The sequence below is a fragment of the Candoia aspera genome, chromosome 6 (genome assembly GCF_035149785.1).
Source record: "Candoia aspera isolate rCanAsp1 chromosome 6, rCanAsp1.hap2, whole genome shotgun sequence".
Classification (NCBI taxonomy): Eukaryota; Metazoa; Chordata; class Lepidosauria; order Squamata; family Boidae; genus Candoia; species Candoia aspera.
In genome coordinates this window covers 89,014,276-89,039,136 of record NC_086158.1, presented here as the reverse complement: position 1 = coordinate 89,039,136, position 24,861 = coordinate 89,014,276, and the positions used below count along the sequence as shown (strand labels likewise).

The 24,861-nt window shown below is 38.7% G+C and overlaps 1 protein-coding gene across 3 annotated transcripts in view; it reads right to left on the bottom strand.

Moving 5' to 3' along the window:
• The window catches only part of SEC24C (SEC24 homolog C, COPII coat complex component), a 53,995-nt gene that overhangs the window by 18,196 nt on the left and 10,938 nt on the right, over nt 1–24,861 (bottom strand). The window contains exons 2-14 of one of the 3 annotated variants that reach the window (XM_063307626.1): nt 20,791–20,994; nt 17,782–17,865; nt 16,418–16,559; nt 12,862–13,040; nt 10,622–11,086; nt 9,268–9,398; nt 8,020–8,088; nt 5,867–5,978; nt 4,261–4,388; nt 3,854–3,992; nt 2,811–2,926; nt 1,493–1,617; nt 980–1,171 (exon numbers count right to left, since the gene is read on the bottom strand). In XM_063307626.1, coding sequence (XP_063163696.1) covers nt 980–1,171; nt 1,493–1,617; nt 2,811–2,926; nt 3,854–3,992; nt 4,261–4,388; nt 5,867–5,978; nt 8,020–8,088; nt 9,268–9,398; nt 10,622–11,086; nt 12,862–13,040; nt 16,418–16,559; nt 17,782–17,865; nt 20,791–20,965 — 2,057 coding nt within the window. In that variant the 5' untranslated portion in view covers nt 20,966–20,994. The remainder of the gene's footprint in view (nt 1–979; nt 1,172–1,492; nt 1,618–2,810; nt 2,927–3,853; nt 3,993–4,260; nt 4,389–5,866; nt 5,979–8,019; nt 8,089–9,267; nt 9,399–10,621; nt 11,087–12,861; nt 13,041–16,417; nt 16,560–17,781; nt 17,866–20,790; nt 20,995–24,861) is intronic. The other 2 variants (XM_063307628.1, XM_063307629.1) reach the window with 2 other exon arrangements.

Below are 24,861 nucleotides of genomic sequence, written 5' to 3'. Positions count from 1 at the left end.
CACAATGAGAAGACAAGACACCCTGGAGAAGATGCTGATGCTAGGGAGAGTGGAGGGCAAAAGGAAGAGGGGCCGACCAAGGGCAAGGTGGATGGATGATATTGTAGAGGTGACGGACTCGTCCCTGGGGGAGCTGGGGGTGTTGACGACCGACAGGAAGCTCTGGCGTGGGCTGGTCCATGAAGTCACGAAGAGTCGGAAGCGACTAAACGAATAAACAACAAAAGAAGCTGCTTCCTCAATCCAGACTGCTCTTCTGAGCAGGGTTGTATGCGTGCATGCAATGTGGTCTGAAGGACAAGAAGTTAATTCAAATTACCAATAGTAAAATAATCACTCTCAGTGGATAAAAACAACAAAGCATTGCTTGCTATTTTCAGCATTTCCAATTTGGATCTGTTACTTGACAAAAAAATACCCTCTCCATCCAAATTAAAACAATCTAATTTCATGTGTTTATTTCAAAGGAGAGAACATGGACTACAGGAGAAGGATGCAATTTGCTTACATTAAAGATAGGATATGAAAATTATTATTTTTATGGTAGATAAATTAATGACTTTAAAGGTATATTCACAGATTTTATTAATTTGTTATAGCCTATGTTTAACTTCAGTTATTAAGAATTTACTTGGTCCAACCTTATTTTGTGATGGCCACTCCCTCATGATAGTCCTTTTATGATGGCAATGCTCATTCTACTGATTGCCTACCCTGCTGGAAACAGCCCAGGGCCCACTAAAAGCCTGGTACCTGCAGGTCATTAAGGGCAATGAGAAGACACACATGGATAGGGCTGTACCATTCCCATCCTCTCAAGCACGGTTTGAACTACACCACTTGAAGAAAAGTAACCCCCTTCCCCCCAGATGATCTTATTTTTTTGCCTATCAGCACTTAATACAATTTATTGCTATTGATATGCTTTTTAAGATCTATAATAGAATGTATCAATTTGTTGATGCTCATTTTTGCTTACCTGGTGAAAACTGTGCGAGATTCATTAACCTTCACAAGAAAGCCATCAAGCAAAGGTACAAACATATCTGCTATATCTGAAACAACCATCATTTGTGGTTGTGCCAGGGAGCTCTTGACATTATAGAAGTGTAGAACTTTGTTGTAGGTGACAAAACCCACACGGATGGCTGATTCCTCCATAGTTCCTTCTCTGTTAAAAAAAAAGGTGTTAGATATACCATAAAATGGGCTTGCAAAGCCAAACTGAAAAGCAGAAAGACAGCAGCATCAACAAATGATTGTACCCTAATCTCTATTGGCCAAATTCTAAATTTGAGAATGCAGCTGGGAAATGCTCTCATTTCACAGAATACTTAATTGAAAGACTGGTTGGATTGTCTTACTGCATTAATTCAGCAAGTAGCACTGAAGTAGGTTTATTACAATCAAAGCTTATTATAAAAATTGTTTTTGGCATTAATCTAATTTCAAAGCATCTCTTTTGTGGCCACTATCTTATATGAGCAGGTACCTGGGGAGGTAATCCAGGAGAGTCTTCAGTTCTTCACATATCAGCCTTACCAGGCCACTCCGTACTGCATTGTATGACACATCAATCATGAAAATAAAAGCAGGAGGGCTGGGATACTTGTTATTCTGTAAGAAAGGAACACAAGCACAATTATTAATCTTACTAGGAAAATGTGTGTGCATTACCAATATGCACATTCACACTACTGAGTCATTTTCCCATCTGTGTCCTGAAAGAAACAAGTTTTAATGATATTTCTGCCCAGACTAAAAGAAACTGAAAATGCAATTTTACGGTTCTCCAGCAATGACTATTAGCATTATATCCTGGCAGCCCTTAATTTTTATTTAAAGATAAAAGTGCTGATCTCTAGATTCTGCAGATCTGATGTTACAGACGTAACCCCTCCAAAGTAGTCTAATCCAAAGTCATCAGAGCAATCCTGTGTGTCTTCTTGGTGTGTCATAACTGCTCCCTTGTGTCCAGAACCTGGGCTAGTTTCTACTGAGGGTTGGATAAGGTTAAAATCTTGGTTAAAATTGGCCTCTAAGGAGGGATCTGTGGCTCCTTAAACCTCAAGGACAAATACGTATCTTCCTGAAAGTTAGAGATGGATGGTCTCTCTGCCCATTTAACTTCACTGGGATATGAAAAAGCCAATAGTGAGAAATTGTGGGAAGGCTGGGAAAGAGAGCCAGTCTGGTCTAGTAATTAAGGCACCATGCTGGAAACAGGGATTTCTAGTCCTGCCTTAGGCATGAAAGCCGGCTGGGTGACCTTGGGCCAGTCCCTCTCTCTCAGCCCAACCCACCTCACAGGGTTGTTGTTGTGGGGAAAATAGGAGGAGGAAGGAGTATTAGGTATGCTTGCTGTCCTGAGTTATTTATAAAAATAATTAAGGCAGGATAAGAAATCTAAAAAAAAGAAAGAAAGAAAGAACAAAAGGAATGTTGAACACAATCAAGAAATAAAGAAAGAGATCATTAGTAAATGGCAGCTTAGTCCAGCCTGAAAAAAGCCCAACAAGAATTATATTGTTCAGACGCCATCTTAACTAGTTAACTAATAAATGAGGGCTGGGTATTCTATCACTTTCCAAAATTCTGTTCCTTAGCACTAATCCTGACAATAAAAACACCTTATAGAAATCTATGTAATTCCTGCTTCCTTGTTTGTGCTCTGACACCAATTTAGAAATAAAGCACTGAATGCTAGATTCTGACTTTCCCCTCATTATTCAAGTGCTAAAAGAATTTGTCATTTAGCCTACTGGTCTCTCACTGTAAATAAAAGAAATGCTAAATACAAGTAGTGATACCTTGCAGTAGTCAACAGTAGCTAAGTATTCATAGGAGCCCAGTGATAGTTCAGGTCTGTCATAGTAGTCCACTCGCCTGCCTGTGTGATCCAAGTGCTGGAAGTAATGAGATGGCACTAGGAACAAAAGGAAAGGAATAAAAACGTCTGCATGTTTTATTTCTTCTCCCTGCCAGGCCAGGAATCTGTGAGTTTCAACCATGAGAATGGCTCTTGGGTATTCAGAGCAAGGGGAACAACTGGTTTTTTGTTGTTGTTCATAAATGCTAGATGTAATTTGACAACAATATGATTTACATTGGGTCTGCAATCTCTATCTTGAGATTGATTTTGAATTGCAGACGTTATAGTTGGCTTTGTTTCACTTCTGGACTTGCATCTTTCCACCTGTACCTTTGTGGCATCATTCTGGAGAAACTGAAAATTTGCACATTCTTTGAGCTATTTGTTGGTCCTTATAAAGATACCACCTAACTATGGATTTTGGATTTCTTTTTCATAGATCATGGCTACACTTCCTTTTTGTATTCCTGGGTGAGTTAGTTACCTACCTTCTAAGATATGTTAATAGACTCTGTGGCCAATCAATAACCAAGAATATGTTTACTATGCAATTAACATTTAATTTCCAAGTTGCATGGTACATCTTCCACCAATAATGCAAACGTATTGCCTTTTGTTTTGGATTTACTGTTCTTGCATTGTAATTTTTGCACAAGTGTTAAGAGAACAGTGGAAAGGCTTAGGTTGATCAGTTGTCTTACTTTCCCATTTTTCTGAGACAAACCTGAATATGCACTCTTAAGGATAAGATGTCCTGCATATGCCTCATTTAAAGAAAGGCAAATTCCTCAAGAAGCCAGCTAAGTGTAAGTAACTGCCCAACATTTAAGACCAAAAATGATAAATACTTTTCATCATTTAAATACAAATCTACTTTTAGATTTTTCCATGATGATACCCCCAGATGGCTTCCTGTTTAGTCTTCTTGGCAGCAGACTGTCCTCACCTTCTACAAGTGCCCTTTTAATGGGAAACTCTTACCCTCAGTAACACAGCTACAGAAGCAGCACTGGAATCGCCGTCCTCCCTCAATGAACTGCATAAAGGGGCACATGTACGCCTTGCACCTATTGCACCGGATGGGACCTGATTCCCCATGGTCCACCAAATAGGGAGGAGTCTGGAAAGAAAAAAACACTGGGCATTAGTGCTATTTACGTTCCTTTTCAAACACATGGTATCAAAGCGTGTGTTTTCTGCATCTTGCTCTAGTATTCATGTCCAGAGTGTATAATTTCTTCTATCCTGTAGAATGAGGCATCAAAGTTATCTTCTTGGGATGGAGGAACTCATTGAGCAAACAAGAAACTCAGAGTTTTCTTTGGCTAGGTCCATTACCTTGTAATAATGTTGCTATTTTATCTGAAGATTTGGGCTATCCATCTTACCTCTTCTGCAGGAAGTGCAGCCAAAGGTTTTATGACCGCAGCAAGAGGAACTTGAGACTGTTTAGCCATATCTGAAGTGCAGGGAATATTATAAGAAGTACATCTTATGAAGCAGGGACTTGCATTACCTTTAAAAGAGAAAGAAATCAAAACTCTACCTCTATATTCTTCAATAGATGTATTAATTTAAAAAGATATATACTCCATTCTCTTACTATTTTTGAAGTGGCTAACAATCACACAAGAGATAGTACACCACACAATTAAAAAAAAGCAACAAAGTAATATAAATAATATAAACATGATCGCCTTCAAGCAAAATCTAACAGTTGGTAACCAGATGGACACGTTCATAGTGTTTTCTTGGCAATAATGCAGAATTGGTTTGCTATTGCCTTCCTCCTGGACATTTTCTTTTACTTCCCAATCTAGCCTGTAGACCTGATATTCCACAGTGGTCTCTCATCCAAATATGATGCAGGTCTAATTGCTTAATTTCTGAACCCAGATAAGATCTTTTCCAAACAAATACCACCTAACCTCCAAAGACAGGAGGACCAGAGAAGGCCTCTGTGGATAAAGCACATTCATGAGGAAGAAAGCATGCTTGTGTGTACCCATTCTCTATGGATATTAAAAACTCGACAGGAGTTCAGATTAAAAGACAAGTCTGGAGAAGCCACTGCTGCTGGGGTTGGGGAGGAGAGAAGAACAAATAAATAATGAAAGGGGACACTACCAGCATTCAACTTTACATTTATTGGGCAATATATGGATCCTCAAAGAGTATTCGCCAGATCACAGAATGGTAAGCTGGCTCCACCGGCTCTAGAAAAGGAATCTATCAGTCTACCCTTTGACAAAATTTCACTTTCCTTCCTTTACAGTTACGTTGCAAGTGTATGGGACTAAATGCTTAATTAAAGATGATTATGCTAATCATGTAACCACCATGTGCTTATACTGTGGTTAGCATTTTAACAAATAAAGTTAGTGATGTCTGTGGCTTGTGCTATAAACATTTTAGAAGTCCATAGGAACATGATGCCATAAACAATCTTCTAAAATTAAATTTTAGTTTAAATAAAAAAACTCACTACCTTGAGCTCCTGAGAAAGGTGGGATATAAATCAAATAAGCAGATAGACAGTCCAAATTTTGGCCTAACAAAGCAGTTTTCAGGAATATGAGTATGTATTTGTGTGTTTAGTATGTATGGATGTGTGTGTGTATATCTGTATCTCTATATCTCTTATTGCACAATAGAACTCAAAGTAGCATCCAAACCCTGAGTAGGACCATCCTAACTCTTAGCATTTTAATGCTTATCATTAATTCAAGGTTTAGGATCAGACCTTCCTATTCTCTTACAGCTTATGTGTAATATTTTATGTAATAGTATTCAGAAATTCAGGCTGGGAATAGAGCATGGCAGCCTTCCTGGCTGAAGAGCACAATATAAGTGTATAATGAAATTTTGAACATAAAAGCTACAGTCCTTCACTGTATAAAACAAAGTAATATAATCAAAGTGTTTATGCTGAAGAGCTGTGCACTTTTCTTTTTTGATGGTGAGTTACCCTTGCCTTCATGGATGCTATTTTACCTTGATCTTTCACCAAAAAATCTGTAGTGACAAGAGGTGGGACTTGCCCACAGATTCCTGTGACGAATGGCTCTGACCCACGGTTATTTCTGTCATCTTCAATAACTTGAATCTAAAACGGGAAGCAACAAGTTAGCACTACAAAAGGTTTCAGCAAAGGTTGTGATAATACAACTTACCAAGTTTTTAATCACTAAATGAGGACACTTATTTTACACTTCTACTTGTTTTGCTAGCTTTGAAATCAAAAGCCCAAAAGTAGTGGTGCAGCTGGTAAATTATATACTTTGCAATCTCCATTCAAGATATGATGTCTATAAATTTTATTAAGTCATTGTTTACATCTTTCTTTTCCTTTTTGCAACTGGACAGTCAAGCTACAGCTGAGAATTTTATGCCCAAGGAGTACAATAGCACTTTTTGCAGGCTACAATTTATTAGGTTGTGTGTGTGTGTGTGTGTGTGTGTGTATTTAAATAAAGTATTTTAGGAGTTTCAAGTTGGATGATAATCAAGAATACAACACAAAAGCATATGTAAAATAAATAAATCAGAGTTCTCACTGAGATGTGCCTAAGGTACCCTATACCAGATTGCAAGAGGAAATAATCCTTGAAACTAATTTACAGTAATCACCTAGAGAAACTAGTTGTCAGAGAACAGGCAAGTTCAAAATTATTATACACCCTAGTTTCTTCCACCTGCTTCCCTTCTTGCTACATTCCTAGCTACAGTCTGTGCATTTTGGATGCAGCAATCCCAATTCCTGAAAAAGAATCCCTATTTTTGTTAATTCAATACAGCCTTCTGAAAACTGTTTCTGAAATATCTTATCAGATTTTTCAAAACTTGACCTTTTTTGGCTATCAAGTATCCTACCTCACCAAATATTACTCCTTCATCATCAACTTTTGCTCTGCTTAAAGCTATTCCAAAATGTTGTTCTAGGCTAAGAACCGTGGTGATAATAATTACTGGAACTACTTGACACTGATTCCCAACCATTCAATGAAGAGCAAGCTAAGTTAAACTTGTGTTGCAATGTTCTATTTAATTACTTTCCAATACTTGGATTATAAATCTATTACTTATATTATTATCCAAAATAATATAAACTGAAACTGTTTATTTTATGATCTAATTCAACTGCTTTTAAATATTAGCATGACATTCACCTTTCTGCTAGAATGTTCCAATTTCCTCTATTGTTTTGAACAATATCTCTAATGATTAGAATGACAATAATGGTTTGCCTTGATTTGAAACACACTTATAAAGAGACCGTATAGAAAGTAGACGTGACCACACCAAGAAGACTTTTTCTTTGTTCCAGCTGTAAAAACTTACTGAAGTTGGTAACATCACCAGTGCTGTTTTACGTGTTGTGACCAAATTCAGCCCATTCCCAAGACAAAACAATATAGGAGCAATAGGCAAGTGACATTCTTTGTCTTTACTGAAACAGTAATGTGAACTAGCCTGCTCCTTAATTAAAATTAATTAATTAAAAAGCTAGCTGTTATATACATGCTACAGCAGGTAATTCAATACATTACATCTCCAATTTATTCTTAAACATTCATCTATTAATTCATGTTAGGAAAAAGCAGAATGACTGCTGTATCTCACTAAAAATATATTTGTTTAAAATATATATAAAAAAGAAATTTAGATTAAAAAGATGTTCAGGAATATTTCTGTTTAGAAACAGTAATGCATAATGCTGTAATGTTTTTGTATCACCACTGAACATTTCTAACTCCCTCTTATTTCAATGGCGAGTGTGAAAAAAAATCCCATTCATTTCAGAAGCCCTTGACACCACAGGAGTTCCCAGTAAATGATGCTAAATATATAATGATTTCTCCAGGGGTTCTTTGCTTACACAAGACTATAGTGGAAGGAAAATACATAGCCTGCTCATCTTTTGCCTTTTTAAATGCCAAGCTTCTATTGCCCCTTGATTTTTGATGTACAGAGGATTTCAACACTTGCGGTGTTTTATTCTGTTTATTAGAATGTGAGCAGAAAGAGAGGAGGAGTAAAGGTGATGGACTAACACCAGGGTGGTTAGCAAGGGGAAATTACTTGCAGATACACACAGGCAGCCACCGACATGCAGACAAGAGCAGACAGAGAGACAACGCACTTACTGGGCTAGGAATTGCATCAGGATCTATTCTGTGCCTGGGTTTCTGCTGAGGTGGCAGCTCATTGAGTTGCTTTTTGGTTTGTTTGTTTGTTTAAAAGGAAAAAAAGAAGTAAAATTGCCACAAAAAAGGGAAAAGAGAGAGAATAGTAAAATAAAAAGTACCAAGCAGTGTTACTCCCGTCTGTCCCTACTTCCACCACGATTAAATATATTCATCTGGACATAGTTCATGCAAAGAGTTGGTTACGTTTTCACATTTTATCTCCATGTCTTGCTCTCCCACTGGAAGTGTGCTTAGAACGAATCTTCTCTTGATATAGTTGGCTACTCTCATGCTTACTTAGTGTTTTCTGGAGAAACACGGACTCCAGAGGGGATGCAAGTCCTCTGAAAATGCCTTTAAAGGAAAAGCAGAAAAGGAAGCAGGGCTGCTAACAGCTTCCTTGTTGGTTAACTTGGGCTTTAAAACATTGAACACTATTTGTTTTCACCAGCTAATTTAGTGTTGTAACAGAAAAGGCATTTTCAGGTACTCTGGTGAGAGCCATTGCAACTACTACTGGATATTAACGAAACCTGGAACACTATCATAACATTCACTGCACTGGAGAGGACAAGATCTATGACGTAATATGAGCGAAATGGGCCCTTTCTAAACTTTGAATCTTGTCACAAATTCACACAAATTCTTAGAATCCAGTCCACACTGTGCAGGTTGCACAGCACTGAAGTTTACAACATGCTGTTATGCTAGCCAGGTCCCCCTAAAAAAAGCAGACAAATGTAAGTATACCTCACTTTAGTAACTGTGAAACACTCAGCCACATGCCTAGTAAGATTACTGGCCCCTATTTCAAACATACTTTCCATATATTCAAAGAAATAATCTGAGCTAACTTTTTTGTACATAAACATATGTTGTTCAAGATTATTCATGTGGACAAACATGGACTAGACATGATATTGTCCATAATAATTCCTGCAATCCTTTTTCAGCTTCGGTATGATCACAGGAATTGTTGTAGGCAAATTTGTGATAATCCAAACAGTATGCTATTTCTTTAGAAGCACAACTCTGGAGGTGGTTAAGTTGCTAAGACAGACAGAAAAAGTAATGTGCAAACATGCCCTTTGATGTGGAAAATGACTATGAATTAAGTGAATGCAGAGGAGCTAAGAGTCTTTTTCCTCCTTCAACATCACTTTCTAGAATAGGATATTGAATTCTAAATTGATCCGTCTAACTTACTGGGCTAGGAATGGAGTCCGGGTCAAGACGCTTGGGTGGAGGTGGTGCTGCAGGCTGACTTCCAAAATTTGCTGGCCCAGAAAAAGCTGTTCCATACACTGGTTGAGTTCCCCTATTTTGCCCAAATGAGCCTGAAAAAAAGATACACGCATACCTATTAGAACGCATAACAGAATTTAAAGCATCCATTTTAATTCTGTAAGCCACCTAGAGTCACATGTGAGTTGGGCAGCCATATAAATTTGTTAAATGAATCAATGAATCAATCAATCCATATTAACCATGTCCAAGCACCCACAATTACTTTCAATTAACTCAGATTCTGATTATAATCACTCAAAGCTTCAATTTGAACAAAATTACTTGGAATCCTAAATTAAACCAGAACTGAATAACGCTTTTCAGGATCATCTCTCAAATATAAGAATCCAGCCAATACTTTAATATTATAACTTGATATTTCTACAGAAAAACTTTGTAAAACTGGAATTTCGAGCTAGGTCAGAAAAGCAGCATACAGAATCTCCCACATATTCTAAAGAATAAAGCAGTAGAAAATACAATAAAAAGTCTTTAATGTTATTATTTTAATAATTTTAATAATAATGAGGCTGTATCCTGAGGCAGTTAGCCCTACTTTTATTAATTTTAAATTCACCCAGTAACTAAATTTCCTTGGATGGGCTAGTTATTCAAAACAGCATATAGGTCTATGTTGGAATATTTGCTCCCATTTGGATTTCCTGAACCCCAAAGCAGCTCACTAATTCACTATTCATTATGCTAGGAAGGAAATCAAATTTATATATGGAAACATGTATCATCATCTTAATGTAGGAAAAAATATTAGGTGACCAAAATGCCAGTTTTTTTTTTATAGTTTTCAATATCTGCAGAGGAAAAAAAGCTGTAGAATATACATATGTGGGAAAATGCTACCCAAAAATCTACAGAGAAAAGGGCTTACATGTATTGCAGTAGAAATACTGTACTATACTGGGAATTATTTTTCTTGGATTTAGATAATGAAGGAAAGGAAGCCACAATATTTCATTATATGAAGTCACTATCATTCAACACATCTTAGAGAAAAAAATGGAATACAGATTAGTACTGTTATCTATTGTAAAACTCAAGTCAAATCCTAAGATTCTATCCAATCCCACCCCACCCCTCAGTCCCAACCCACTTCAGAGGGTTAAGGGGATCCTGAGAATCAAGTGTTGCAGGAGGAAAAGTGTAGGAAGGAGTCCACCTGCATGAATATAAACCTGTTTCATTATGGATACAGCCCATTGACCTTTCCGTGGATGTAAGCAATGGACCAGTGCACGTGTCATTTTTTACCACATACCATTTTGCTGCACTGCATATCCTGGTTGTGAAGGATGGACAGAGGGTGGTCCTTGCAGTCCTGTCACTGGTGGTCCAGGAAGTGGTCCTGTCATAAGTGGCTGAGGTGGTGGTGAGGTCACATGATTTGCCTGGGAAGTGAGCAGCCCTGTAACTGCTTGTCCGGGCAACAATGTGCCCTGCATTGTGGGAGGCCTTGAAATTCCTGCAGCAGGAGGATAACTGGACACTCCAACCCCAGCAGAAGCAGGTGGGGGAGCAAATATGGGGGGTTGAGAAGAAGTATGCAGGGCTGATGGACCAGATATAGGTGGCTGTACTATGGGAAGACCCTGAGACAAGGTGGTAGGAGGCAATCCATGAGATACATTAGGAGGTGGTGGTCCTTGTCCTGAATATGACATATATTGCCCAGATCCAGGTGCAGTAAAACTTCCTGAGGCAGGTGTAACTGATGTTGGAGGACCTGAGGAGTAAGATGCACCAAAGTTTAGTAACTATTTCCATTTTCATGGTAGTCTTGGTTAACGTATATTGATGACTAAATTTTGTGATGTCCCTTAACAAATAACTTGACTGATCTCCTATGCTAGAAAGAATTACTTTCATTACACACGTAGATGTGTTTTCAATTGGTGACAAAGATAATTCAGTACATACAAACCCATACTGATGATTTCAATCACCCAAGCTTTAGTACAAAAGAAGTGTTAGCACTGAGGAACACCTCCCCAGCTTGCACTGGACTAAAAATATCAAGAACAGCAACGATACCAATTCATTAAGGCCCAGAGCAATTCAAATAAGAAAAAAAGGATACTGGATCCATAATTTCCAGAAAGTAAAATGTCTTAGGCATTTTTGCCAATGCCCAGCAAGTGTTACTGCACAAAAGGAAAACTGACTAATTAAGAATTCTATTCAATCATATATAATGGGTGGGGGGCTTCTTATACTGTATGCAAGAAAAATCATTATGGGCACTCAGTTTCATTTTGTGTTTCCTAAACAAGTTGATCAACCTCCAAACCTTAAGTGGCTTCTGTGAAACAATATAAAGCAATAAACAAAGCTTGACACTGAAATTTAATTTAATTCCACTGATTTTTAATGAGTCACTATGAAGTATGTTTAGGTCTTTCTATACACACAAACACACCTCTTTCAAACACAAGTATAGTTTATTTTAAATCAGAAGCAGGCAACCCAAAGACCACAAATTTTAATGCCATGGTGTTTTTTTTTTATTTATGGCTTGATCTCTTAAAATGCATGCCAGGTTTTATGCTCCAATCCAACTAAAAATAATTTTAGGAGACTAAAAGAAAAAAAGTCCCATCCTCCAATGACATTAATGTATTGCTGGTCACATACCCTTGGCAACAGAGACCAGAAAAATGGAAAAAAACTGGTTCCAGCCAGAAAAAAGTTGCCCACTACTAGGTTAAATTTTAAGTATCATGGAAGTTACCTTTTATAAAATGTGCTTTAAATCTACCTTTCCCAACACAGTACTCTGTATATATTGCATGTTGTACTATCATTACTATTACCCAGAACCACTGGAAGGGAAGTATCACTGAATCTCACTTTGACACACTTTCTCAGCATCAAACAGAATACTTTTTAATTAATCACACCCGTTTTATGCTTCTTTCAGCACTGTTGCTGATCCTGTTCCCTGTACTTTCTATTAGGTTGTAACTGCGTACGTTTATCCTGCCCTGCACTAATACACACTACACAGGGCTTTTATTCCACAACTACAAGACTGATGAGAGTTTCAAACGAAACCAACGGGTAGGATATTAAATCCGACAGATACATATTAGCACGTTTAAGGAACTTCTGCTTCCATTCAGGGAAAGACTGAAGGTGCATTTAATGGCTTTAAAAATGTCATAATTTTAATCTAATCTTGAGAGCCAGTTAAAACTTCTCTTTCAAATCAAGTGTCATTTTCTTGCCAACCATAGGAAAGTGGTTGGCCATTGCCTTCTGGGATGTTGATTTGATTTCCCAACCTAGCTACAGCCTTGGCATTTCTTGGTGGACCCCCCAAGTACCAATCACTGCTTAGCTGGTCAGTGATTTGTAACATTTGCTACACGTGGAATACTTTTCTCTTCATAGTATTTGCACTACGGAGAAACCACTGATTATACATTTAGGAGGATAATCTTTCCTGAAGAAACTCCCACACGAGACAGCCCGCAATACCCCAATGTTACCATTTCTCACCATAGCCCAGTCCAGCTGGGGATGGGACAGAGGATGAACCCCTGCCTATCTGCATTTCTGCCATCTGACTGGTCAGCTGTTGGGTGCTAGTTGGAGGCAGCCCATATTGCTGGAAAGCAGGAGGATGAGCAACAGAAGCAGGTGCTGTGCCCGCCATGAACTGTTGGGAAGCAGAGGGTCTGGAGGTAAGAGAATGAAGACAATTCTTTATTAACGTAAACCACATATATTACATTATTGCTTATATTTAGCCCTGGAAAGAGACAGGTTCTCACAGTTCTTGGATTGTGCTGGGCCTAAAATTCCTTTTCAGTTCAGAAACTGATCATACTACTGGAAAGTTGAAGGCCTTTGTACTTTATGTCACTTTCTGACATTATGTATGGGCAATGGATGAGATAAAGCACAAGGGGCCATTATAGAAATAACTTTTAAGATGCTTACATATAAACTATTTTAAATTTGGATCAATTTCAGAAGGATGACAGGAAATATCCGTATTTTCAGATGACGTCAACTATATGTGTATATATAAAAAGGTGTGCAATACCTAAAGGTGTGCAATACCAGGTTACCTAAGGGACCGCCTTCTCCCAGTTGTTTCTACCTGTCCAATTCAATCTGGTAAATTGGGCATGCTACGGATCCCGTCAGCCAAAGAATGTCGGTTGGCGGGGACTAGGAGGTGTGCCTTTTCAGCCGTAGCGCCTGCCCTCTGGAATATTCTCCCCTCAGACATCAGGATGTCCCCAACCCTGTTGGCCTTCTGTAAGGCCGTGAAGACCTGGTTATGTGCCTGGGCCTGGGGCCCCGCGCGTGGTAATGGTCCCGTTTCTTAGCTATATTAACACCTTACATTGTTTACTTGGCAGCCATGCATATTTATTTTTTATTGTAATTGTTTTAATTGTAATTGTTTTATCGTTTTATGGTTTTTAGTGCTGCAAGCTGCCCAGAGACACTGGTTGAGATGGGCAGCTATAGAAATTGAATTAATTAATTAAATAAATAATTAAATACATGGATCTGAAGTGGGAAAAACACTTAGGATTGGTATGGGTTCACTCAGTGCACCTGCTGGCAGCTCTTAAAGAAGCCACATGTTTTCCTGAGCTGACAAAGGCCTGGCTTCTGACAGATACAGTGAAGACATCCATGCCAGATCCAAATAATGCATATTATTATTATTATTATCATTAAGATTTAAAGGCCGCCCAATTCCAAAATGAGTCTGGGTGGCTTACAATTAAAAAAAACCAAAAACATGTCTACATACAGACTTTGAAGTAACAGAGACAGGATCACACAGTAATCTCAGAGAGCAGAGCGTAATAGATTTTGGAAAGATGGTAGATCTGTGGGAATTAATTATATTCTCCCAAAATAATATTTCAAATAAAAAAAATGGAATTAATTTCTTCTATACCTCCAAGTTTCTTATATTCTGCTATAATTTCATTACCTTTATTTGTAATTTTCTCAGCGGTCTGCTCTGCTTGAGGCACAACCACAGGAAAGAAATGAATTTCACCTTACTTGAATAATTTATAGTGCTATTAAAAGGGTGGCTTCTACCAAGTTTGTCTTCAGCTACTGCCACACAGATTCTTTTCTGCATTATGGTTAGATGCGCTCCCCAAGAATCTGTCATATCATTTACTGGTCTTTGCCAATGCAAGACCTCTTACATATTAGGGGAAATTTGGAGACGGAATCACTGACTGTCTGCAGGTCTTCTCACAGAGTTGCTATTCATGGGTCTCCTAAGCTAGTGATAAGTGTGTCATGCAAAGGCTCCCATGGTAAAAACCCTAATATTGGGACATGTTATTCTCAGTGCTGGCCAACCATTTTAAAGGATTCTAGAATAACCAGGTAAACACACTTAGGCCAATCTGCATGCCTGATACATGCTGTCAGCTCTTATCTACAGACCCAATTTACTTTCTCTGCCATTTCAGACAATATTTATCACCGATGACTGGTACATATCTTCGTGCATATGACATGTAATCTAATCTCTCTCTTCTTTCAGTATTCACTTCCATAAAACCAGCAGCTCTCCTAAATGCTTAATTTTTAAGAGTCCCCACAGTAGCACCCACAGAATGAAGACCAAAATTGTGACTTTAAAAGATGAGAATGACACAACTCTAAAAACTTGCTTTCCATTTTTTCATGAAATAATGTAAGAGTGCAGCCATTGCTCCACACAATTTGCCTGCCTCTAGAGTTTTCTGGACAATCAGGGAGTAATAACATTTAAGAAAACAATCTTAAATAAAACCACAAGCAATAAAACTAACAATAGACACAATAAAAATTAAAAAAAATAAAACAAGATTCCTTAAAATAATGCAGTTACATAGCTTAATATGATTACATATCTAAGGGGATGGCAAAAAGAAGCCAAACTGTTCCCTGCTGCTCCTTTTAATCTAAACAGCCCTAAAATGGCAGCTGGGGTACAGTCAATTACGTCCTGCGCTCATTGAATAACAGACTCCATTTCTAGACAACAGCACAAATCTGCACTTGAGTTATCATGCATCATCATGATCAGGATCTGGCTATAACAGATGGAAAAAGAACTTGGGAAGGATGAGAAATTTAAGAGGAAGTAATAAAAGCATCTAGGAAGATGGAAAAAATAAGCCCAAAAACAAGAAAAGCAGAGATCCACAGTCTTATGCACGCTGAAGTGAGATTAAGCTTCACTGAGCACAAAGAGATTTACTTTTAAGTACATGCACACTAGTCTGGATTATAGCTGCACAATGGAAAAGAAGTGGTCAGCTGTCACCAGCCGTCGTTTCAGGGGGAACTTAAGCTTCAAATATGATATAATGAGAGGACCTTAAAAGTATTCTCAACTGATATGGGACAAGTATAAAGAAGCATGTTTTTTTAAAGCCAGTATCTCCCAATTTGTCAAGGGGTCATTTAAGGTTATTAGGATTCTTTATCAAAAGTAGTGATTTCTTCAACCAGAGGATATGCCCATTAACATTCTAAGTTTGTTGTTTTGCAGCTTCACATACAGGGGAAATTTTATTTATTGATTTATGGAGTGCTTTTTGCAACTTCAGTCATATTACCCTAAAAGGCATATAGCTACACCCCTAAATAATATGCAGCATTACAACAAAATCAATAAAACATGAGACTATAAAACCAATGAGTATGGAATGAAATCCATAATTCCATTTCATGCTTAGAATAGTGGCACCACTACTCATTACAGATGCCATCTCTCACTCTGCTGTCCCAAACACTCTTTGGAGCACCCGCAACTTCTTAAACATCAGGAGGGAGGGTGCCAAACTTAAATCTGATCAGAGATTCTTCCACAAGAGGGGAGCTCCTGCAGCAAATGCTTGCTTCCAAGTCCCCACTCCGTCACATTTCATGTGGGATAGGGAATCTCCCCAAGCACTGTCTACAGGCAAACCTAGAACTCACAACAAAAATGTAAAAAAAAGGAATGCAATTTGTTTTCTGTCCTCCCATCCTACAAATATCAGGTTCACACCCTGATCAGTCTTTTCTTAAATACCTTTGCAAGGGAACTGTAGAAGCAGGTATCCCATTGCGTACATCTCCTTGTCCAAACTGATTACAGGCAGGCTGTCCAGAAGGGATTAATGTTCCAGATGTTGATGCAGGTGCTCCAGATGGGGTGGGAGCTCTTAGAGGACCTAGAAGTATTGAACTGCATGTCAGTTACACATTAGTTATCAAAACTGTTGTCATGACCATTCATAAAAGCAACATGAAATAGACCCACAGATAGTAGTAAATTATCTTTTCATATTATATCTTTATGCCACACAAGAATTTCAATATCAGAAAGAGAAAATAAAAAAATTAAAATCTGGTGCATATGAAATTTGGCAGAGAACCTAACAAACAACAGGAAAAAATTGACTCTTGTTTAAGAAAGAGAGAGTGGCATATGTTAATAACAGCTTAGCAATGAACAGAAGCAGTTAGTGCACGCTGTTCCATTCAAGCCCGGCTTGATAAATATGGCTAATAAACTACAACTAGCTCTGTACATGGTTTATCAGTGTGTCATATGCATGAGGGATACTAGCTTGTCCCCCTCAGCGTTTTATTCTGATATAATGCAAAAGCCAGCAAGAAAAGAAAGCCAAGTCTTTATATTTGTTAGTAGAGGGGCAAAAGCCAAATCCTTGCAGCAGGTTGGCACATATTAAAATAAATGAATAAAATCTTTATGATCTGTGAACAGACCAGAACTTTAAGTTAGACGTTCTAGTACACACGAACATTTTGCTGTTTTCAGATAAATTATACAAAGGCCAGAATCAAAGCTTAGAATTTATTTATTTATTTATTAACAGCACCCCCACCCTCCAATTTTGGCAATTTTCTTCATAGCTCCCTAATCCACAGCTATGTTTTAACCATCAGATTAAAGCTGTCTTACATTTCAGTGTTTCTACTATTTTGGGGAAACACCTTTGTTATTAGAATGTATCTGTGATCATACTAAGATTGTTTCTTCTGTCTGGGCTGCAGACAAGTTGTTTTAAAACCAATGACACAGCTATATGGAAGTGTTTCTGTGCAAGCAAGCAGACCCAATTTCCTGTGCAAGCAAGCAGACCCAATTTCCTGTGCAAGCAAGCAGACCCATCACCATATGTAATGAGACAGTACGCAGATGTTTTCTATTGCTATTTCCATGCATTGAGAGGCAGAAACTACTTGCTGCGTAAAAGCTTTGGCCTCCTATCATGTGTTTTATAGGAAATATCTGCAAGTGCCTTCCAGGCACACTCATTTCTCTCACTCTCAAAACTCTACAATAGCTTCATATGCAGATGAAGTGTGATAGTTCAAAGGAAATGCATCAGAAAGTCTTTTTTCATGTGAGAAATGGAAAGCATTTACCTAGGAAGTTAGGAGCAAAGGAAGCATCAGAATCAAGAGAAACAGGAGGATTCTTAGAAGAAAACCCCAGGGAAGGATAGTAACCTAGAAAGGCAAAGGCATAATGATGTGTTTGCATGTGCCCATTAATAGGTATTATGCCAGACTGCAAAAATGGAGAAGTAAATATATTCCATACATATAATGAATTATTCCTTTTCCCTTCCTACCTAACAGTCATACGACTGAAAAGCAGCATAGGAAACAATAAAGCCCAGCCAGAGTAGTGCTTTAGTGGTACTGGCATTCAATGATTTAGTAACATATTTCCTTTAAAACTGACTAGAGGTGGGGGGAATGGAGAGAGAAGCTATGTTTTCAAAAGTGCTTCTACAAATCAATATGCATTAAAATGTTCTACTAGGACTTTGAGTTCAAAGTAAAAAAAATCCTCTGTAGTGTCTGGTGATGTGAATGCAGCACCTGTCTGCAAGTCCTCAAAACAGCTGTGTCGTTTCTTAGGACTGTGCAGCTGTCATGCAATCCCCCCAAAAGAGGCCTTTGAAGAAAGTGCAGACAAATGCCACATTCACATTCCTGCATGCTCTGGAGCACTTTTTGCCTTCCACTCCAAAGTGCTGCAGAACCTCAGTGTCTACTAATCACACCTCAAGCACAAATGTAAAAATAAATGATAAAACTGAATATGCACTTGCCACTTTTAAATAATTATTGGCATGAATCAAGATGAACAGTTGCTACATCTGTTGCTCAAGAATGCTCAGGCAGATCATCTCAAACTACCTACAAATTTTGATTTCCATTTTATTTAAATAGCAAACTGACTTCTGAACTGCATATAATCTTTTGCTAGGCCCTATTGGGGCAGGTAAACTGAAGTTCTTGACTGCTCTTGCTTTACATGAATCCTCTAAGATACAAGTGGTTTAATATGAAACAGATGCTGGATACCATCGTACAACAACTGACAATGAAGAAATTCAGAGCTCTTTTTGTTCCAGCCTCAGTCCCTGGCACCAATGTCTCTCCACTTAGTTTCTGGTATTGCATGGAAGGTAATTAAAATACTGAAAATGGGTAAAAAGCCATACACCAATCCTAACACCAACAGCCAAGGGCATCAGCTGGGGAGTTCCCTGTTAATATTCTAGCATTTGCACTGATGATTCTTTAGCTTTCTGATTATGAAGGGATCACTTCTATTGATGAAAACGTAAATGCTGAACAAACCTAAGCTCATGATGATACCATGATACATTTTGCACCTACAGATAGTCCTCGCTTAACGACCATTTGCTCAGCAACTGTCTGAAATTACAATGGCGCTGAAAAAATGGACTTAGGACCTGTGCCCGAAGATACAACCGTTGCAGTGCCTCCGCAGTCATGTGATCAAAATTTGGGCGCTTGGCAGCCCGCCCGCACTTACAACCACAGGGACACTTCAACTCCCCCACCTATCTCCCCCATCTATGCCCTTTTAGTCCCCTGCCGCGCTGCATTCTGCCACCCCAGCTGACCTTTGCCACCGTCTTCTTGCTCCTGCTGCTGACGAGGTAGGCCTGGCCTAGCTGCTGGGCCCTGCAGGGCTGGCTTTGTGCTGCGAAGGGGAAAAAAGGCTGCTTTTGGCTCCTTTTCCCACCTTCGCAGCACAAAGCCCCCTTTGGAGCTCTCAGGAGGGGGCGGGGCTGCCTTAGTGCTGCAAAGAAGGGGGAAAAAGCCAAAAGGAGCCTATTCCCCCTCTTCTTCCCAGTGCTCCCTCTCATCCGTTTGAAAGTTTCCAAAGGATCACAAGAATGGGATGCCAGTTGGCAGGAGGTCTGGGATGCGTGGCTTGGGGAAGGAATGAGAGGTGCAGCTTGCGGAACGGCACGACACGGCAAAGGCCAATGGTGTGGGGCTTGAGGCGGCATTTCTCACTGGCAGCACTGGGGGTGAAGTTGAGGCCTGGAGGCAGCGGTGGCTGGCTGAGACTGCTGAAGGCCTGCACTGGGCCTCCCAGGGCCTCGCCTACCCCGAGGCACCCCCGCACTCCTTACCTGCATCTCCATCCACTTAACAAGCCATGATTCTCACTTAACAATGACCGCTAGGAGTGCTTCACTAAGCAAAGCCGTCTTGCTTAACAACCATATCACTCAGCAACCTAAATTCTGGTTCCAATTGTGGTTGTTAAGTGAGGACTACCTTAATCTCCTGGGATCACATACTGTGTAACAATGTTTCCTTTATAACATTTAAATCTTTGCAGTTTTTCTCCTTAAAAGGTCAAAAGTTGAACTACTTAAAAGCAATGCAAGACTTAACTGGTCACACATTTATTGCCTAGCAATAAATATTGCTTTTATAGAACAGTTGTTTTAAAAAGTTGTTACTTCTCATTAGATGTCAGGCGTAATGCAAAATTTTCAAGTAAATGAGAATATAAAATTTTTATTCTTTCTTGATGACATAAAAAAAAAAAATTAAGTTACTCTGCAGGCATGAACTCTTCACAAAATTCCTGCTAATTCACACCCCGATGCCTTAAAATTACTAAAGCACTGCATTATTTTCCCTGAGAAAATATAAATATGGCAAATGTGCTACTTCTGTCTGCCATTCCTATCTCAAGAACAAAAGCTACTTTTCCAGTAGCAAGCAACTTAATATCTACTCCTTCAAACAGCCTTCTAGAGAGTTTTCTTACTGACAGGTGTAATTTTTCTTCACATTTCTTGGCTGGCATATACCTGTACATATCCCTATACTAGCCCCCAGACATGCATGTAAGGCCCAAGGAAGTCTGCTTGCTAATCTGAAATGTATTATTTGCAATCTACCAAATATTAGAGAGCAGCACTACATAATATGGAGTTTCACAACCCCCCAGTATTTTACAATGAGGAAACTGTGTTGCAATCTTGAAGGTAAAAGTTATTAGCTTGAAACCATTACTCCTTATAATTAATATTCTTAAAAGGTTCTAGAAGCGAAGGCCATCCTCTAAAGACCCGCATCTTCTCCTACCTTGGGGAGGGCCTGCTTGCTGATATCCAGTCACTGGGCCATTGTAAGCGCCATACTGAGAGGCAGGAACACTTTGCATTTGCTGTCCTCTGTAATCAGGCTGCATGTAATTTGCATATCCAGGCTGTGATTGCCCATAAGGTGGCCCTGAGTGAGCTTGCTGGTTTACGCTCATTATGTTCACATCCCCAGGCTAATCTTCACCTGCAGGAAGGAAAGAGAATCATTTAGAAATCGCTCAGAGTAATATTTCTAGGAGGAGGAAGAGTTGAAATAAATAATTTGACATTACAATGCTTCCAGAACATGGCTCTGCGGGGTCTGAATTATTTCATGTAACATTATTCACTTATCTGCTCTTCTGCTTATTTTATATAAATGAGTCTCATATATACATAAACAAAAGAGTATGATGATTTGTCACTGTTAAAGAAGACTAGTGCACAGCATAATTAGATCTAGCCTCAAACCTCTATTTTTATTCACATTAGATTATAATTCCCACAAATTTGTTTAAGACTTTTGTACATCATCTTACTACAAGTTCTCAGGGTGGCATACAAGAAATTTAAAAAATTAAAGCAAGAAGGATATTACAGTATAAAGGTATTTATAAAACCATCAGCAGAAATAAAATAACATAAAAATTCTTGGATTAAAAAGCCTAAACAAATTAGCTCTTTGTCCAATGGACCACCCTGCAGAAAGCATGTTTACCTTTGAGTGGGACTTGTCACTTGAACTTGTGAGAACTACCTAGAACCCATTCCAACTAGAATCATAATATAGTTTATATAATAAACCTAAGAAAACACAACTTGTTCAGACTATGAGTTGCATCCAATAGCTTCATTCTGTTGGGAAATACATACAACAGATTCTTCCTCCTTCCATCTTTACATACCACAAATCTTAGCAAAAAACGAAAAGTTGGGCAATCCCACCAAACTCTCTGCACCAGCTGAGCAAGATCCTCTGCACAGGATCCTGATTTAGATTTGTCAATTTGGATGTCTAATTCACGTGTCTAGTCCATGTGAATGTCAACAGCACCAATAGTACCTCACAAGACAGAGAAGGGCCAAAGTGCTTATTGGGAAGGGAGAGTGTTTTGGGAATGAAGGACTGCTCAAAAGTAATCTAGGATGTTTGCATGACCCTTCAGCCACATCAGACTTGAAAAGCACCAGCTAAATTAACTTAACCCACCTAAGTGATCTTGCAACTAGAGCAAGGTTACTGAGCATCACCTGAGTAAGGATAGGCACTCTGTTTGAGAGCAGGCTGTACTTTGACTGGTGGGAGCAGCAGCAGGCATTTGGGCTGAAGCATATCTGAAGCTATTACCCAAGTTTTTTTTTTTAAAGAATGAATTCTATTCACAGATATTGGCAAATAAGCCTACATCTATCCTTTCATGTGCTGATACAGTAGTTACTCTATCTTTATCCCAGGAGGGCCTAACATAGATTCTGCAAGCATTAGCAACCTACTGTAGCAAAGAAAAGCTAAACACCAATTATCCAAAACTGCAGTGATTTTACCAAGAGACATGCACTGTTTCAAGAGAAAAAATATTACCATTGAGCAAATGAAGGATTTTTAAATACCTCAGTGTTACCTTTTAATTTACCTTGTGTTCCAAATATGCTTTTGCATCTGAAAACAGGTAGAGAGGCACACGTGAGACTTTGCTAGTTATGATACCAACCAGAAGTAAATTGTATGACAGCCTACCTTGTACCCTCACCGAGAGGTTCATTTCATCTTGGAAGAAAAACACAGCCACAGATTTAGATCACTGCAGTCCACTTTTTGCTTCAACAGTGTTATGAGAAAGTGTCTCTGGAGATAAAACACTATGTGTTTGGTTCTGATCTTCAGAGAGACTGAACTCTAGCACCCAATTATTATATAGGCCATCTAGGCAGAAGGCCATTTATATCAGTCAATTATTTTGCTGATATAGTGTCTCTTCCACACAGAACAGCATTCTCACAGGATATGCACAGATGGTATGCCATCTATAATTCTGAAGGTAGATACAATAACATCATTTTGCAAGATCATCTTTGTTTCCATTTGGAAGGTTCAAGAGAACCATGTCCACTGGTTTTGTTGCACTGTTCCATATACAGTCTTGGCTTTCTACTCTAATAGTCTCCATTAGCACAACTGGATGAGGAAAGAATGGATTTCTTGTTAATGGACCCCTCCCCTGCAATATCTAAAAAGATTGCTAAGTTTTGTTCAGAGGCAATTATTATGAGGACATATCACCAGCAGAATTTCAGCTTCTGAAATGCCTAAATTACTTCTACTGGAAAGCTTTTTGAAAACTTATTTCCAGAGATAGCTCAAAACTGTTACTAAGATAAATATTGGCAATTTGCAAGAATTTTGGAATACCTTATTTTAACAAATCCATGAACTTATGTTTCTTATGATCTTAAGGTGAATTTATTTCACTGAAAGAATATTTTCCCATGTGACACCTCTGCAGATGTTTAAGAAGGGTTGGGTATCAATCTTTTTTTTTAATGCTGGAGATGTGTTATATTTGAGGGGACTCAGATACATGAAATGAGCTTTCTACAGTTGTCTTATTTTGGTCTAACATTTGTATTCTTGTTAATATAATTTTGTGAAGAGAAATAACTTCCAAGGATGTTAATGTGATGCTGAACTATATACTGAAAACGTGGGAGTTTAACAATCCAGGAAGAACTCTGAATACACATGGGTATAGATAATTTTAGAAAAAGAAAATAAAAAGATAATTTTACATTTTTGGAAAAAGCCTGCAGCTAAAATTCTAAATAAAAAAAAAAATGGAAAGACTAAGCAAAGTGATTTTGTGTGGGCAAAGTATAACCTGTTCTGTTTCTTCTCCATATCCACCATGGGTGTTTCGTTTCACTGATTCTTTTTCTTTTGTTCTTTTTTTTATTTGGTGTATGTGTATGCATGTATATACATACATGTGTGTATTTCCTTGAAGTTTTCCTACCTATAAATAAATATAACTTTTTATCCAAATCCAAATATATGCCCCAACCACAGATGCTGAAGACGCTGAAGTAGAGCAGTTCTATGTGGATCTGCAGCACCTACTGGACAATACGTCAAAAAGAGATGTTATTTTCATTACAGGAGACTGGAATGCTAAGGTGGGCAGTCAAATGACACCTGGAATTACAAGTAAGCATGGCCTAGGAGAACAAAATGAAGCAGGACACAGGCTGATAGAATTTTGCCAAGACAACTCAATGTGCATAACGAACACTCTCTTCCAGCAACCTAAGAGACGGCTTTATACATGGACTTCCTGAGGAGTGAGGTTGAATGGGCCTTAAGAAGCATTGCTAATAACAAGGCAGCAAGAGACAACAGTATCCCAGCTGAACTGTTCAAAATCTTGCAAGATGATACTGTCAAGGTGTTGCATGCCATATGCCAGCAAATTTGGAATACACAAGAATGGCCATCAGACTGGAAAAAATCAACTTATATCCCCATACCAAAAAAGGGAAACATTAAAGAATGTTCAAACTATCGAACAGTGGCACTCATTTCACATGCCAGTAAGGTAATGCTCAAGATCCTGCAAGGTAGACTTCAGCAGTTCATGGAGCGAGAATTGCCAGATGTACAAGCTGGCTTTAGAAAAGGCAGAAGAACTAGGGACCAAATTGCCAATATCCGCTGGATAATGGAAAAAGCCAGGGAGTTTCAGAAAAACATCTATTTCTGTTTTATTGACTATTCTAAAGCCTTTGACTGTGTGGACCATAACAAATTGTGGCAAGTTCTTGGTGGTATGGGGTTACCAAGTCATCTTGTCTGCCTCCTGAGGAATCTGTATAACGACCAAGTAGCAACAGTAAGAACAGACCACGGAACAACGGACTGGTTTAAGATTGGGAAAGGAGTGCAGGAGGGTTGTATACCCTCACCCTACCTATTCAACTTGTACGCAGAACACATCATGCGACATGCTGGGCTTGAGGAATCCAAGGCTGGGGTTAAGATCACTGGAAGAAACATTAACAATCTCAGATATGCAGATGA